Here is a 14,598-nt window from a genome sequence, read left to right on the forward strand (position 1 = left end):
TATATATATATATATATATATATATATACTACAAAATGAAAGTTAAAGACTCAAATTCTGGTATACAGCACATCTACTTTGCAGTTTCTTATTTTAAAGGTGGTTTTACTCAGCGAAGCTTGTACTCTCCTCTCAAAATCACATTCATATAAATTATTATTCATATAAGACTGGCTGGGTAAAAAGGGGAAGTGTCAACAAATATTTAGGGGTGGCCATTGCCCCCTGTAGTCCCCCCTTGGTGGTGCCAATGCAAAGATTATTAATGACAACCCACGAATGTACCAGAGCTAGGCTGGTACTTGGTTTGAGTGAGAGGATGACATTAAAAAGTGGAAGTTTAGAAATATTTAATAGCTTCATAGTTATTATTATTGATAATTTAATGAATCAAACAGGAAATCAGGTTTTTATTTATTCTTTTTATAATTTAAATTAAGAGCTTGTAGAGAAACTATTTGCTCTGTTATTTAAACAGTGTTTTTTTTAAGTAGTTTTGTTTTGGTGTAGGTGGGTCTACAAAGTTAAAGAGCTAAGATATGGAACATAAAATGTTAATTGGGTTTGATTGACAAGCACCTCTGTTCAGTAATTTGGATCTTTTATTTCCACTTTAGCTTTTGTCCTATATGGTTTATAAGGAACACGATGTCAAGTTTTAATCGGTATTGGCAGATGATTATAAAAAATAGGAATTGGAATCGGTCAAATAAACAGCAGTGCGTCTCCGTCACAGATTACCACTCAGTGTGACTGAAATGAGTCTCTTTTACATGAGAGGTTTTTCTTCTTCCCTTTAAAAATCATATATTATAAAAACACGTACTAATAAAGTGGAGAGATACATACTCAGCTGTTTAGGCCTGATAAAGTGGCCCTGCAGTCTCTTCAATGGGTTCTGTAATAAATCAAGAGAAGACATTATGAGCCCAGGTGTTTTCAATCACATCACTGATGATTGTTATTCAGCTGAACCGCCCTGACACCAACAAAAACAAGCCGTTAATTCAACTCATTATTTACACCTGCTGCGTCATCATCATGTCCAACGACTCATAAAAGAAGGCTGCTGTGTACACGGACCTGTGTCCGAGTTCAAATTAACTTTTTACTTTGTGTTGTCAGAATTTGTGTTGCTGATGTCAACCAGAGCAAATGCACGTCATGAGGATAAAGAATGCAATTAAAGCACAATATAGACTTCAGTTGATGAAAATGGTCTTTTACCGCGTAGAGGTCGTTTGTGGGACTTGCGTCGATGCACCATGATTCCGATGATCAGCGCTGCACCGATCAGAACGACGGCCAGAACGGAGAAACTGGTGATCGCCGCCAGTTTCCACATGTCAGACGCCTCCTCCACGGATTTACCTGTCGCAGTGAGGCAGAGGAAACAAATGAATTCATAAGGCAGCTCCTGTTTGTACCAGACAAGTGATACCGTGGAATTCAAGTCTGTTCATTTAGCGCAAAATCTGCGAATACTGATCTTTGTCTTGTTTCTCCTCGTATGGTTTATTACTTCTGTATGCGTTGGGCTATTTTAGTCATTTGTACATCAAAACATTCAATGACAGTGTTAATTAAAAGTGTTGTTCCCTTTCAATCCGTTTCATCTTCTTGCTCGGTCTCCTTACTGTATGCTACTTGTAGATTTAATTACCTTTTGCTAGTTTGAGCTTTTAGCTAGCCTTTCGAGACAGAGCTTTCAATTAGTTTTTTGTTATTTTTCCAAGTTTCTTTATTGTCATTTCCATCACATGTGGTACATGAGGTGGAATGAAATTGTGTACTCAAGGTCCCAGTTACACCCAAAAATACCAAAATATAAAGTATATAAATAAAAAAGAAACAGTATACAAGGATCTAAGATATATGTTAAACATGGTTTAACTTTAGCTTTTATACAGACTTCGCTACGTTTAGCTTCTAACTACCGGTAGTTTGTTGAATCTTTTAACTAACGTTTTGCTACTTTTACCTTTTAGTTTGTTTTTGTTACTTTTGACTTTTAGACACATTTTGTTTCTTTAGCTTCTTGCTAGTCTTTTAAGACTTAATTTGCTTTTTCTACTTTTAGCTAGCCTTTTGCTACTTTTAGTTTTAAAAACATACTTTTGTTTCTTTCACCTTTTAGTTAGCCTTTTGATACATTTAAATAGCATTCCAATACTTTTAGCTTTTAAGTTGTTTTTGCTACTTTTAGCTTTTGGACATTTTTGCTATATTTGTCTTTTAGCTAGTTTAGCTATTTTTAGCTTTTAGACTTTTGTTACTTTTAGCTTCTAGTTAGCATTTTGATACATTTAGCTATCATTGCACCACTTTTAGCTTGCCGTTTGCTTTTGACTTTTAAAGAATTCAATAAGCCTCACAACTAATGCAAATATTTTTTCTTCTCAAAAATCCTTTGATGTGGGCAGTGTAAATGATTTTTGTTAAGTTAAAACAAAGTTTTATGCACAGTACGGGTCAAAAATATCAACATTATGTCATTGTAAAGAAGTTTGCATTGTAGAAAAATAAATCATATTTTATTGACAGTATGTTTGAAGTATTTTTTATGTTTTAATACAGGTCCTAAGGGAATGTATGAAATAAATTGCCTTGCATCTGAGAGGTAATGGTATTTAACCGTTTTAAACGTTATAACTTATACATTTTGCATACTGGCCTTTGTTTGGTAGAAAAAAATTAATGATGCTTTATAACATCATCGGTTTGACTGCTGTCTTGTATGTATTTATTTGTAAATCTATCTATTATCCATATCTATTTGATTCTTAGAAAATCTGTTTTTTGTTGTTTTGTTCTTTAAACCTAACAGTGACTGGTCAAAAGCAGCAAAAAGTGAAAGCAGCAACATTTGTGTAGTCTCACATGTGTTGCACGACGGGGTCTTCGGGTACTGCTTGCAGGTTGCACAGGGCAAACAAACATCCAAATCTGAGCTCCAAAACTGTGAGTTGGGACACTGACCTGCAGACACAGAGCATGGAGCTTTACGGACAAAAAAACCCAAAGAGAGCAGGTAAAAGTACCGTATTTTTCGGACTATAAGGCACACTTAAAATCCTTTAATTTTCTCAAAATTGACAGTGAGCCTTATAATCTGGTGCGCCTTATGTATTAATTCTGGTTGTGTTTACTGACCTCGAACTGATTTTATGTGGTACAAATCTGTCAAAATGAACTTGTTTCACTTATAATCCGGTGCGCCTTAAAATACGGTAAACTAACCCGTAACAGCGTTAAAGACCCATGTTACCTGCTGCCTTTTATGCCAGTGTTTAATTTCATCTCATGATGAGAAGGGACAAAGTTGTAGACATTTGAGCAAACCTTATAAATTATACATTAGATTGCAAGAATTTACCTTCTCTGTTAGCACTTGGAGTGTGTTGAGGATGACTCTCAGCTACTACCACACCTAACTTTAGCTTTGTATCTGTAAAAGTGACTAAGTTATAGATTTGCGTTTGCTGATGATGTCCATGTTGAATTGGGTTGACACCACAGGGTAATGAATTGTAGATGTCGGTGATTTTAATTTCAATCTGTCCACTGGTTCATGAGACATGTTGCTGCTAACGGAGACACCTGGACACACAAACATCGATAAAAACACAGTCACCTGCCTTTCAGTGACAAAACTAAAGCATGAATGATATTGAACACTTTCAGTTGTATCCCTACATGTTTCAGAAACCCACTGAAGGTCCTTTGCATTAAATAAAACCCTATAAACTCTAACCAGGTGTCTGGTGGGTGAAAATGTGTGTTGATCTGCCTGCAGCTGAATCTCTGACCTGACAAAAACATGAGGTCGAGTTTTTCTTCGTGTAAAACGAAAGTGGGAAATCCCTCCGAGAGGCAGAATGCTAATTCTGAAACTCAAGACGTGTGAGTGTGTGTTTTATGAACCTCTTCCTCTGAAATGTTTTGCTGCAGTGTTCAGGTTCCTGAGAATAAAAAGACTGTGTCCGACGGTCAGGATGACAATATGACAGGAAAACAAAACAAAAAGCAAGACTGTACACCTCAAGAAGTGACGAGGGATGTTCCTGGTTTGGTTGAGAGCCCCAAAAACATGACCTTCACAACATCACATGTAAGCAACCTGGAAACAGGTGAGTGACATTTGATTGATAACATGATAACCTTCTTCCTTCTTCCTTGTCGCACGTGTATTTGCATATATAACCACCTGCATGGTGATAAGAAAAAAAACCTCTCAGGCACGGAGTGAGTCAACCTTTCATGTAGAGCTTAAATCACCACAGAACGTCATCGCAAAACCATCAGAGGGTTGCGTCTGACGTAAACCCAGCTGGTTGAATGAGTGTGTGGGAAACTACATCTGGATCACTGACAACAAAACAAAGAGAAGTTAGATTAGAAAATGACGAGACGAGCAACTAAAAAAGACCTTAGGTTGCATTATGTAGTTAAAGAAACGCTGAGCAGCAGCGACAGCGTGGTAGATTAACGTATTTTCCTGAGTATAAGTCGCATCAGTCAAAAAAAGCATCATGAAGAGGGGAAAACATCTATAAGTCGCTTTTATTATGTGTTTATTTAATGGTCAAAACCGCTTCGTTTCGCCTGGCCAGCACGGCACCATCCATCCATCCATCCAGCATTCCTCCGCCTGCACCAGCTGAGTGAAGCGAGCACGCACGGGAGGACTCGCTGTTGCAGTTCTTAGAAATTTAAAGCACCAGTCAAAAATTGCGTTATGAATATGCAAACAAAAACAAAAACAAAAAAATAAATAAATAAACTTATATAAGTCGCTTCGGCGCATAAGTTGCGGGACTGACAAATCTAAGCAACAACAAAAAAAAAAAACCTACGACTTATACGCCGGAAAATACGGTAGTTACATTTACATTAGTTCCATTAGATGCATTCTGTTATTGAGGCAGGTAAAGGTAGAGTTCTTATCACTTTGCCAAAAGGCAGAGGCAGATGATAGTGTTTTTACAATATCTCATGAAGCACTTGACACATTTTTTAAGTTGTAAAAAATCAATAATTGGGTATACTGTATGTCTACAACTGGTTATATTTAAAGATTAAAGGTTCAGTCAAGATGGACGCTACAGCCAGCAGACTATAATAAAGTCAGAACAACGCCTTTAATTCAGTCAACTTTACAGATATTGAGCTAAAGTTTGGTGTGGTAGTAGCCGAGAGTTGCTCACAACACACTGTCCAAGTGCTACTTGAGCTGTGCTTTTTAGTATTAACTGTTGGAGACAATCCTGTGTGTGTGTTAGAGAAATATCACTGGACATATTTCAGTAAAACTTTCAGACAGGAGTCACAGAGTGTAGGTCTACAACCGATTAGCTTTCGGAGTCAACCTGATTCAAGATGGCCGCCACCGTCCACTGAAAATCCAAAAAACAAAACTAGCTATAACTCAGTCCATTTAACAGATACTTACCTACAATTTGGTGTGAAGTAGCCAAATCACCTCAAACCAGTATTCAGAGTTCTTACAGATTGCACAAGCTTTTTCTATAAAATTATGCCAATAACCACTGGGAGTTATTCGTCTGTTAGCAAAACATCTCATGAATCAGTTCACAGATTGTCATGAAACGTTCAGGGGAAATGATCGGATGTAGAGCTACAACAGATGGGCGTCAATCCAATTCAAGTTGGGCACCGCAGCTAATCAACCGTAGCAAACACAAAAACGTCTACAACACAATCAATTGTACAGATTCAGAGACAAAACGTGGTGAATAGGCCTGTCACCATAACAAATTTTGCTGGTCGACTAATTGTCTCAGAAATTATTGCGATAAACGATAATATTGTTTGAAATTTGACAATAATTAGTACTTGTCAAACTTAAGAAGAAATGTTGGTTAATTTTGGTGTGTAGCACCTTTTTTCGACCACCGCATGGTAGTATAAGACTGTTTGACCTAAAGGATGGATAGTGAGGAGGGAGCAGCGTGTCTCTTTAAGAAAAATGGGAGGGAGGCCCCTGGACACAAGTAGGTATCTCTGCAGACAAATTTGGAAGGCGTATCTGGGGGGCCACATCTTATTGGACAAGGCGTATCCGAGGGGGCACATCTGATTGGACAATAGAAAATGGGCGTGTCTGGACACCACATCTGATTTAACAAAAAACAAAAGGCTGAACAAAAAAAAAAAGCCGTTTGTGTTAACCACAGACATGTCTATGGTGTTAACATTAGCGGCGTCGCCATAACTTCTCTTTCGGCCTCTCTTAACACAGAACTTCCGGTTACATTACATTAAAAACAAAATCCGTTTTGGTTGTTGAAAAAATGTGAAAATAGTTACAATCGATTCAAAAGAAAGAAAAATAAAGTAACCAGAATAATAATGATACTTAAACTGGTCTTGGGACAAAGGATGTTTCCTTTAACTTCACATTTTCTTGTTCAACCTTTTAGGCAGATGAGTGATTGTCAGTTTCTGTCAGATTTCTGCAGCTGGAGCAGGTATTCTGTTTACTGGTTAACTTCCTCAGCTGTCTCACATTTGAAGGGTCAGTCCTACTCCATGTTTCAGCTCCTGTCATAGATCAGATCTCATAGAAGAACTTCTAAAGAGCAAATATTGTTTTTAGCGTTTGTGTTTGGGTCATTATCTCGTTACAGGACTCATGATCTTTAATTGAGACCAGACTTTTTGGCAAATGGGAGCAGGTTTTGCTTCAGATGCTTCATATTTCATTGTACCCAGACCACACTCAAGCCAACCTGTATCAGGTGCAGCTACAACCCAAGGACTAAAGAAAATCTTCTTGCGTTTGACAGCAGATATAACCGTTTCTTAGAAACATTCAGTTTTAAAAAACAGTTGACGTAACTTAACTAAAGAGCAGCAGATACAGCTAGCCAATCAGTGTTTGCCCTCTACAAACGCCTATTCTCCAGAAACGCCCACTTTTGGTCTGCAGAGAACCCCTTCTCCCTTGACGTGACATGGGCGGTCTCTCTTTGGGTCTCAAAATAGCGGATGCTCGGTGTGGTTTGAGCTCTTTAGCATAGCATTTTTCACACAACGATTTAAAAAAAAATATATCAGTAAACAAGTTATCAGCTTATTTTTGAAGAGAAAAACTTTTTACACAAAGGTACAGGTTTCAACCATGAATTTTGTAAGTTTTTTTCCCCGAGGTCGGCCCGTTAGCGTAGCTTAGCTGCTTTTAACGATCCAAAAACGTGATTTTGAATCGTTAAAATGGATTTTAGAGAGAAAAGAAAGGGAGGGGTCAGAGAAGAGCACCGGAGTTGAGTCTTTTGTCATCCAGTGTCTTCAGTAGAAAGAGAGAAACACGAAGAAATGATAAAGCCGATGAATGAAAATGAGGTTGATAATTTTAATTTATCATGTGATTAATTTATTGTTTATCGCGACAGGCCTAGTGGTGAAATGCATTTCTTTAACGAATGCTGGGATTGTTTCCCCTCATTCTGAGCATCAAAGGAGATCAGAAACATTTAAAGTCTCCATCAGTCTTTTAAGTCCAGTTGGGAATTCCAGCCTTGCGTTGTTTCATATCCGTCAGATTGGGCTGAACCTTACTTGTGAAATGTTTACATCTGCTTGATGAGTGTCTTCACTCACATCCAGAGGAAATGTGAACTTCACATGTGTGTGTGAGTGAGGCTTGTGTTATCTCCTGAGTGTGGGTCATTGTTAAAGGCAGCTGCAGCCAGACGACGCCTGCTCACACACTGTTTGAGAAATTCTGACCTCCCGGGCTCTGCTGCTTATGTTACAGCCACATGCACGGGCCCCTCGGAGACCCTCCGTCCTCCAAGCGGCCCCGGCAGAGCCACTGACTCATTCCGCAGTCACCACGGCAGTGAAAGTGTGTCACGCTTTGTGTAAGCAGCGCCGCTGATTTCAGGCTCGACGTCATCCGAATGGACTGCAGCTCTGGCAGGAAGTGACCCGTGACTGATGCCTGACCTCTGCTCAAACCTGAGTTTCACCAAGGTTTGAAGCACAGGTGGATTTATTTTATTTTTTTCTCAGAAGGCCATTTTCACTTTTAACAAGAATGTTTTTACTCCATCAGCATTATTAAGCTGAATCTTGGTGTGGGCGTAGCTGAGACTATATCAATGCTCATACTCCGAGAGCGCCGGTCATTGCGCAACAACTTGGCTTAAACCTTTCACATTAACTGCTGGTGTCAACCCTGTTAGCAAAATATCTCCAGATGGATTTTAAGGAAACTCTCAGAAAGTATCATTGCATGATCTACAACTTATTAACTTTTGGAGTTTAATTCAAGATGGCCGCCACAACTAAATCAACCTGAACCAGCCTAAAGAAATGACTTTAGTCATATTCGCTTGGTTCTATGCATTTTTCTTTACAACATTTTTTTGTCTTATTTTTCTTTTAAGTTTAGTGAAGCCGTCACGTTTGGTCAAAATACAGTTAATGTACAGATCGTGCCTGTAATCTGACACTTCATGGCGATTAACGCTGATTAGCGTCATCACTCACACGGTGTCTGTCAACATTAAGTATTTTGTGGAAAATAAAGCAGAATTTAATTTTTGCTTTTCTTCATCCTTCATGTTTGTTCATCAGCACCAACTCTGACTTAGCAAAGGAATGTTCCAACCCATTTTAGTCTAACTCAAACCTGACTGAAGGAGGCACAGTTCCTGGTTTTCATTCATTGTTTCCCCAAGTCATTTTATTTTTGCAGACAGTCACTGTGGGCTGAACTGAGCGCTCTACAGGTGGTGTCTCTGAGCTGCAGCTGTTGGAGGATTGCTTGGTGACTCAACTTTGTGGAAAAACTGGGAGATTTCTGAGGAACTCTGCGTCCGAGCGACCAGCCAGCCGTGCGATCGCTTTTTGAGACGCTGCATTCTTTTCTTTTTTGTCTACCTCCGCCCACATCGTACCCACCTCACCAGTTGTGATTTATTCTGCTGGCGAGAGCTTCTGCCCAGCGAGATACCAGCACTCGAGCCTCGTTAGGCCTATGATGATTCAAAGCAGTAACTGTCAACTGGTGGGTCATGACCCAAAGGTGGGCCGCAGACCCATTTTCAGTGGACAGTGAAAAAATGTAAAGAAAAACCCTCAAAGTTCTGGTTAATGGTTGAATTAGTGTTTGTCATATATTCAGTGGGTGGGTGCTCAGTTGAAGTTCCGTATTTAGAGTCTTTAAATTTACTTTTCAGTTGGACTCTTTGAAAAATGTTTTTTTTGAGTTTTGTATTAAAATGCAGTTAATTAGGTGAAAATAAGTATTTCCCTCCATGGAGCTGACACTTGCTGGTCATACACCTAATCCCCAATTGCTCCTCGGGCACTGCTCCACCTGGGTGCAGCCCAGGTGCAATGGGTTAAATGCAGAGAACCAATTTCGCCTTACAATGATGACAACATATAGTACTTTATTATTATTTATTGTATCGTTAATCTTGTTTTGTTGGCTTACTATGATATTCTTTTCTTATATCTCTGGATCAAACTGCACCAGTGGCGTAGTCTACATTGTTGTAGTGGGTATACTGTGCTTAGAAACCAAAGTACACTGGTTAGAACGATGTAATTGTGAATTTGCATATTGAACATTTTCAAATTTCTCTGATGCTTATATTTGAATAAATGAACGACAAACTTTGTACAAGGGTTGGCTTTGTATTAAAAAAAAATTAGAATTTATTAAACAGTATCATATGGGGTGCTGTTTGTAAAGTTACACAGTCAAATATTTACAGCAATATTTGGGTTTATTTAGCCTTTAATAAGAAAAAAAACTTGTTTTTTTCAAAGTCATATTGTGACCATGTCATTCATACATTTATAGATGTCATAGTTCCAAACTAAATATTTAGCTTCATTCTAAATATTTAGTTTACAGACTAAATGTTTATGTGCAAGATAAATGTTTAATTTATAAACTAAATATTTAACTTGCAAGTTAAATGTTTAGTTAGTGAACTAAATATTTAGGTGTAAATTCAATATTTAATTTTCAAGTTAAATATTTATTTTCAAAACTAAACATTTAATTTCCAAACTAAATATTTATTGTCCAAGCTCACTATTTAATTTCCAAACTAAACATTTAATTTCTAAGCTAACTATTTAAGTCCTAAACTAAATATTTAATTTCCAAACTAAACATTTAATTTGCAAACTAAATATTTAACTTGCAAGTTAAATATTTGGTTTGAAAATTAAACATTTAGCTTGGACATAAACATTTAGTTTGTAAAATAAATATTTAGCTTGCTAACTAAATATTTAGCTTTCAAGTTAAGTAATTAGTTTGTAAACTAAATACTTAGCTTGTAAATTAAATATTTAGTTTGGAACTATGACATTTATGAATGAATGACATGGTGAAAATATGACTTTGAAAAAAATAAAAAATAAACTAGTTTTTTTCTTATGAAAGGCTAAGTTGACCAAAATATTGCTGTTAATTTTTGACTGCAACTTTACAAATGACACCCCATAGTATCAAAGCAAAGTGCTGCATACCAATAGATTGTCACGGAAGTGTATCAATGACACGTGCACATTGATATGTCATGTATCATTGGGCACTTTTAAGTGGGTACACTGGAATTCTTAAGCTTTTCTAGTGGGTATACATTACATGGTATACCCGGGTATCACACAGACTACACCACTGAACTGCACCATCCTTTTGTCCAATAAGTGTGAGACGTTGAAAGTTTTTGTTGGTTTTGGTCATGACTTGTCAATAAAAGTTGACGGTGGGTCATTTGATGAACTTACAGATGGATGAATGGCAGTTCTGTTCTTTTGATTGTACAGAACCATCTTTTAGTGGAGTTGTGCTCTTAAAGCTCTGAAGTGTGATCAGCTGCTGAGCAGATGTGAAAACAACTTTTAGAAACTCTGCTCTGATCATGTTCTGTCTCCTCTGGGACCAGAAGCCAAACTCCAAGGTGAAGGTTGACAATTGTCTCCGAGATGTCCCTTTGGAGACATCACAGCTTGGCCTCTGTCCCTCTCACCTGGGGGGTGGGGGGCAGGAGTGAAATAAGGAGACAGGAATGCGGAACCGGTGAGGAGAGCCACTACTCCTTATCTCCAGATTCAGGGAAAACAAAGAAACGACCGAGTCTAATTCAGGATTCGTCTTAAAGTCAAGTTCGACTTTGTTTTTATTCGTTTATTTATGATTTTACTCACTTTTCTCCGCGCGCGCGCCGTGGAGGCTGGTCACAGCCGCGAGGATGAGCCCGACCAGGAGGGTGGGAGCCATGACGGTGAAGAGCTGCTCTCTGTTCCCCAAAAGTTCATCTGATGAGCAAAGAGCCGCGCTGCTCCTCCGCCTGGAAAAGCCAGCATCAGAGAGTGAGTCACGCGCAGGAGTCTGCGCCTTGTTTTAACAGCGCGCGCACACACCCACGCTGAGTTCAGCTCGGATGACTCATTTCCTGTGTGTGTGTGCGCGCGCGCGCGTGTGTGTGAGCAGGAAACTCCTCAGTTTGTTTCACTTCCAGTGAAAGTCTCTCTTCAAACAGACCACGTTCAGTCCGTGCATGTCCCGTCTCACGCGCGCGCTTCGCTTTGTTTTATTCCATTTGTTTGTGTCATTTTGTTGTTGTTCACCTCTGGATGTATGGATGAGGTTCTCATTGTTACCACGCCTGTCGACGTCAGTGCGTGACCCCGAGCCAAAGCACACACAGCTCCTCTGGCAGGTCTGAGGTGCAGAGGGAGGCAGAACCAGATGACACTCACTAGAAGATCAATTTTAAGAGTTTGTGAAAGTCTGCTGAAAGGTTTAATCAGATCAGCTTGATGGTTGAAAGAGCAGATAGAAAACAAGTGAGCTGGTCTAACACTGACTCAGGGTGGTGTTATTAGTTCCTGAGCTTGGGTGTAGCCTGCTGCACAAATATGCAACAACAAAAGCTTCCCGGCCTGCTGCAGTCCCAGAGCTGTCTCGTGTTCGTTAAAGGCCCGGCATACCTCGAAGGAATGCGCGTCGCCCACCTCCTTAAACTGAGATCATCTCATGAGTTGAAGCAGTTTTGGTCAAATCTTAAAACGACCTGAGAGGAGGGTGACTCTCAGCTACACCACAAGATTGACAGAGTTATCAGTAGGTTGATAAGGGGGGGCCGTTGCTCAGTCTCTATACAAGTGGTGTGAGAGTTTGGTTCACATTGCCTGTAGTAAGTCGGACCCCTTCAGGGTGGGAGTTGGACTCCACCAGGGCTGCCCGTTGTCACCGATTCTGTTCATAACTTTTATGAATTTCTCGGTGCAGCCAGGGGGGCGGAGGGATTCTGGTTCGGTGGCCTCAGGATTCCATCTCTGCTCTTTGCAGATGATGTGGTCCTGTTGGCGTCATCGTGCCGTGATCTCCAGCTCTCACTGGAGCGGTTCACATGAGTGTGAAGCGGCTGGGATGAGAATCAGCACCTCCAAATCTGAGGCCATGGTCCTCCTCAGCCAGGAAAAGGTGGATCGCTCTCTTCAGGTCGAGGGTGAGGTTCTGCCTCAAGTGAAGAAGTTCAAGTATCTCGGGGTTTTGTTCACGAGTGAGGGAAGAATGGAGCGTGAGATTGACAGACGGATTGGTGCAGCAGCAGTATTGAGGACTCTGTACTGGTCTGTTGTGAAGAGAGAGCTGAGCTGTAAGGCAAAGCTCTCTGTTCACCAGTCAGTCTACGTTCCTACCCTCACCTATGGTCACGAGCTCTGGGTAGTGACCACAAGAATGAGATCCTGGATACAGGCGGTTGACATGAGTTTTTTCCACAGGGTAGCTGGACTCTCCCTTAGAGACGGGAAGAGAAGTTCAATTATCTGGGAGAGACTCAGAGTAAAACCACTGCTCCTCCGCATCTAGAGGAACCAGTTGAGGTGGTTCGGGCATCTGGTAAGGATGCTCCCTGGGCACCTCCCTAGGGAAGTGCTTCAGGCCTGTCCAGCTGGGAGGAGAGCCCGAGTAAGACCCAGGACGGTTGGCCTGGGAACACCTTGGGGTCCTCCCAGAAGAACTGGAAGAGGAAAGAGATGTCTGGGCCTCCCTGCTCAAACTGATGCTATCATTACCCAACTTCGGAACAAGTGGAAGATAAAGGATGGATAAAATCGATAAGCTGTGGCAGCCACCTCGAATTCGACTGACTTCAATAATCAGCTGCAGACGTACATCCTGTGGTCACTTTCTGTAAGTTTCTTCTTGAGACGGTTCTTCTCATCCTAAGCATTTCATTACATTGTTGACCTTGTGTTGATTTTCCCCAACCTGACCAGCGATGACATGTTTAGCCGTATGTCATCGTTTAACCGCTGGGTGTCCAGGTGGTGTTCTGACAACGACGTGGGCTACACAGATAACTGGAGTTCTTTCTGGGGAAAACCTGGTCTGATGCGGAGAGATGGCATCCATCCCACTTTGGACGGAGCCGCTCTTCTTTCTAGAAATATGGCTGATTTGTTTATCCCCCAAATTATTGACAACCCAGAGTCCAGTCCAGGAAGCAGAGTTATAGTCCTCCACACCTCTCTGCTGCTTCTCCTCTGTTACCCACCCACACCCACATTGAAACAGTGTCAACTCGCACACGGCTCAAATTAAATAAACAAAAAATCAGCTCTAAAAATATAAACCATAAAAATCTGATTAAAATAAACACAGTTACTTTACCAGAGCAAAATCATAAAATCATTAAATGTGGATTATTGAACATCAGATCTCTTTCCTCTAAATCCCCGTTAGTTAATGAACCGATAACTGATCATCATATTGATTTATTCTGTCTGACAGAAACTTGGCTACATCAGGAGGATTTTGTTGGTATAAATGAATCCACTCCTGTTAACTATTTAAATTTTCATGTTCCTAGAACAACTGGCCGAGGTGGAGGAGTAGCTTCTATTTTTCAGTCAGGATTATTGATTAATGCCAAACCAGTTATTAGTTATAATTGTTTTGAATCACTGTCCCTCAGTCTTTCTCATCCAAAATGGAAATCAGATAAACCACTTTTACTAGTTGTTATATATTGTCCACCAGGCGCTTACTCTCAGTTTTTGTCTGAATTCTCAGAATTATTAACTGACTTATTATTAAGTACTGATAAAATAATCATAATGGGTGATTTCAATATTCATGTGGATGTTGAGAGTGACAGCTTAAGCATAGCCTTTAATAATTTAATAGAGTCATTTGGTTTTACCCAAAATATTTGCACATCTACTCATTCTTATCATCACACTCTTGATTTAGTTCTGACCTATGGTGTAGAGATTAAGGACTTGGTAGTAGTTCCTCAAAATCCTATTCTGTCCGACCATTTTTTAATAACCTTTGAGTTTACATTAAATGACTACACAATCACTGAGAGAAAATTTCTTCTCAGCAGGTGCTTATCAGAAAATGCTGTAACTAAATTTAAAGTCTCTTCCATCAATGTTTTCCTCTGTCTTGCAGAGTAATGCATCAGAGAACGGAGACTTAGATCATCTAGTTGATCATCTTACAACTTCAATGCAAACTTCACTTGATAAAATTGCTCCACTGAAAAAGAAAGTAATCAATCAGAGGAAACTGGCTCCTTGGTTCAA

At 39.8% G+C, this 14,598-nt stretch overlaps 1 protein-coding gene across 1 annotated transcript in view; it reads right to left on the reverse strand.

Annotated features, from left to right (window-relative positions):
* LOC119423685 (tumor necrosis factor receptor superfamily member 12A) overlaps window positions 1-11,368 on the reverse strand; it is a 12,127-nt gene extending 759 nt beyond the window's left edge. The window contains exons 1-4 of the mRNA XM_037691091.1: window positions 11,203-11,368; window positions 2,881-2,979; window positions 1,228-1,371; window positions 850-898 (exon numbers count right to left, since the gene is read on the reverse strand). Of these exons, the coding sequence (XP_037547019.1) occupies window positions 858-898; window positions 1,228-1,371; window positions 2,881-2,979; window positions 11,203-11,275 (357 nt within the window). The 5' untranslated portion in view covers window positions 11,276-11,368 and the 3' untranslated portion in view covers window positions 850-857. The remainder of the gene's footprint in view (window positions 1-849; window positions 899-1,227; window positions 1,372-2,880; window positions 2,980-11,202) is intronic.
* Window positions 11,369-14,598: the final 3,230 nt, after the last annotated feature.

Source organism: Nematolebias whitei, chromosome 17 (genome assembly GCF_014905685.2).
Source record: "Nematolebias whitei isolate Nwh7 chromosome 17, NemWhi1, whole genome shotgun sequence".
Classification (NCBI taxonomy): domain Eukaryota; kingdom Metazoa; phylum Chordata; class Actinopteri; order Cyprinodontiformes; family Rivulidae; genus Nematolebias; species Nematolebias whitei.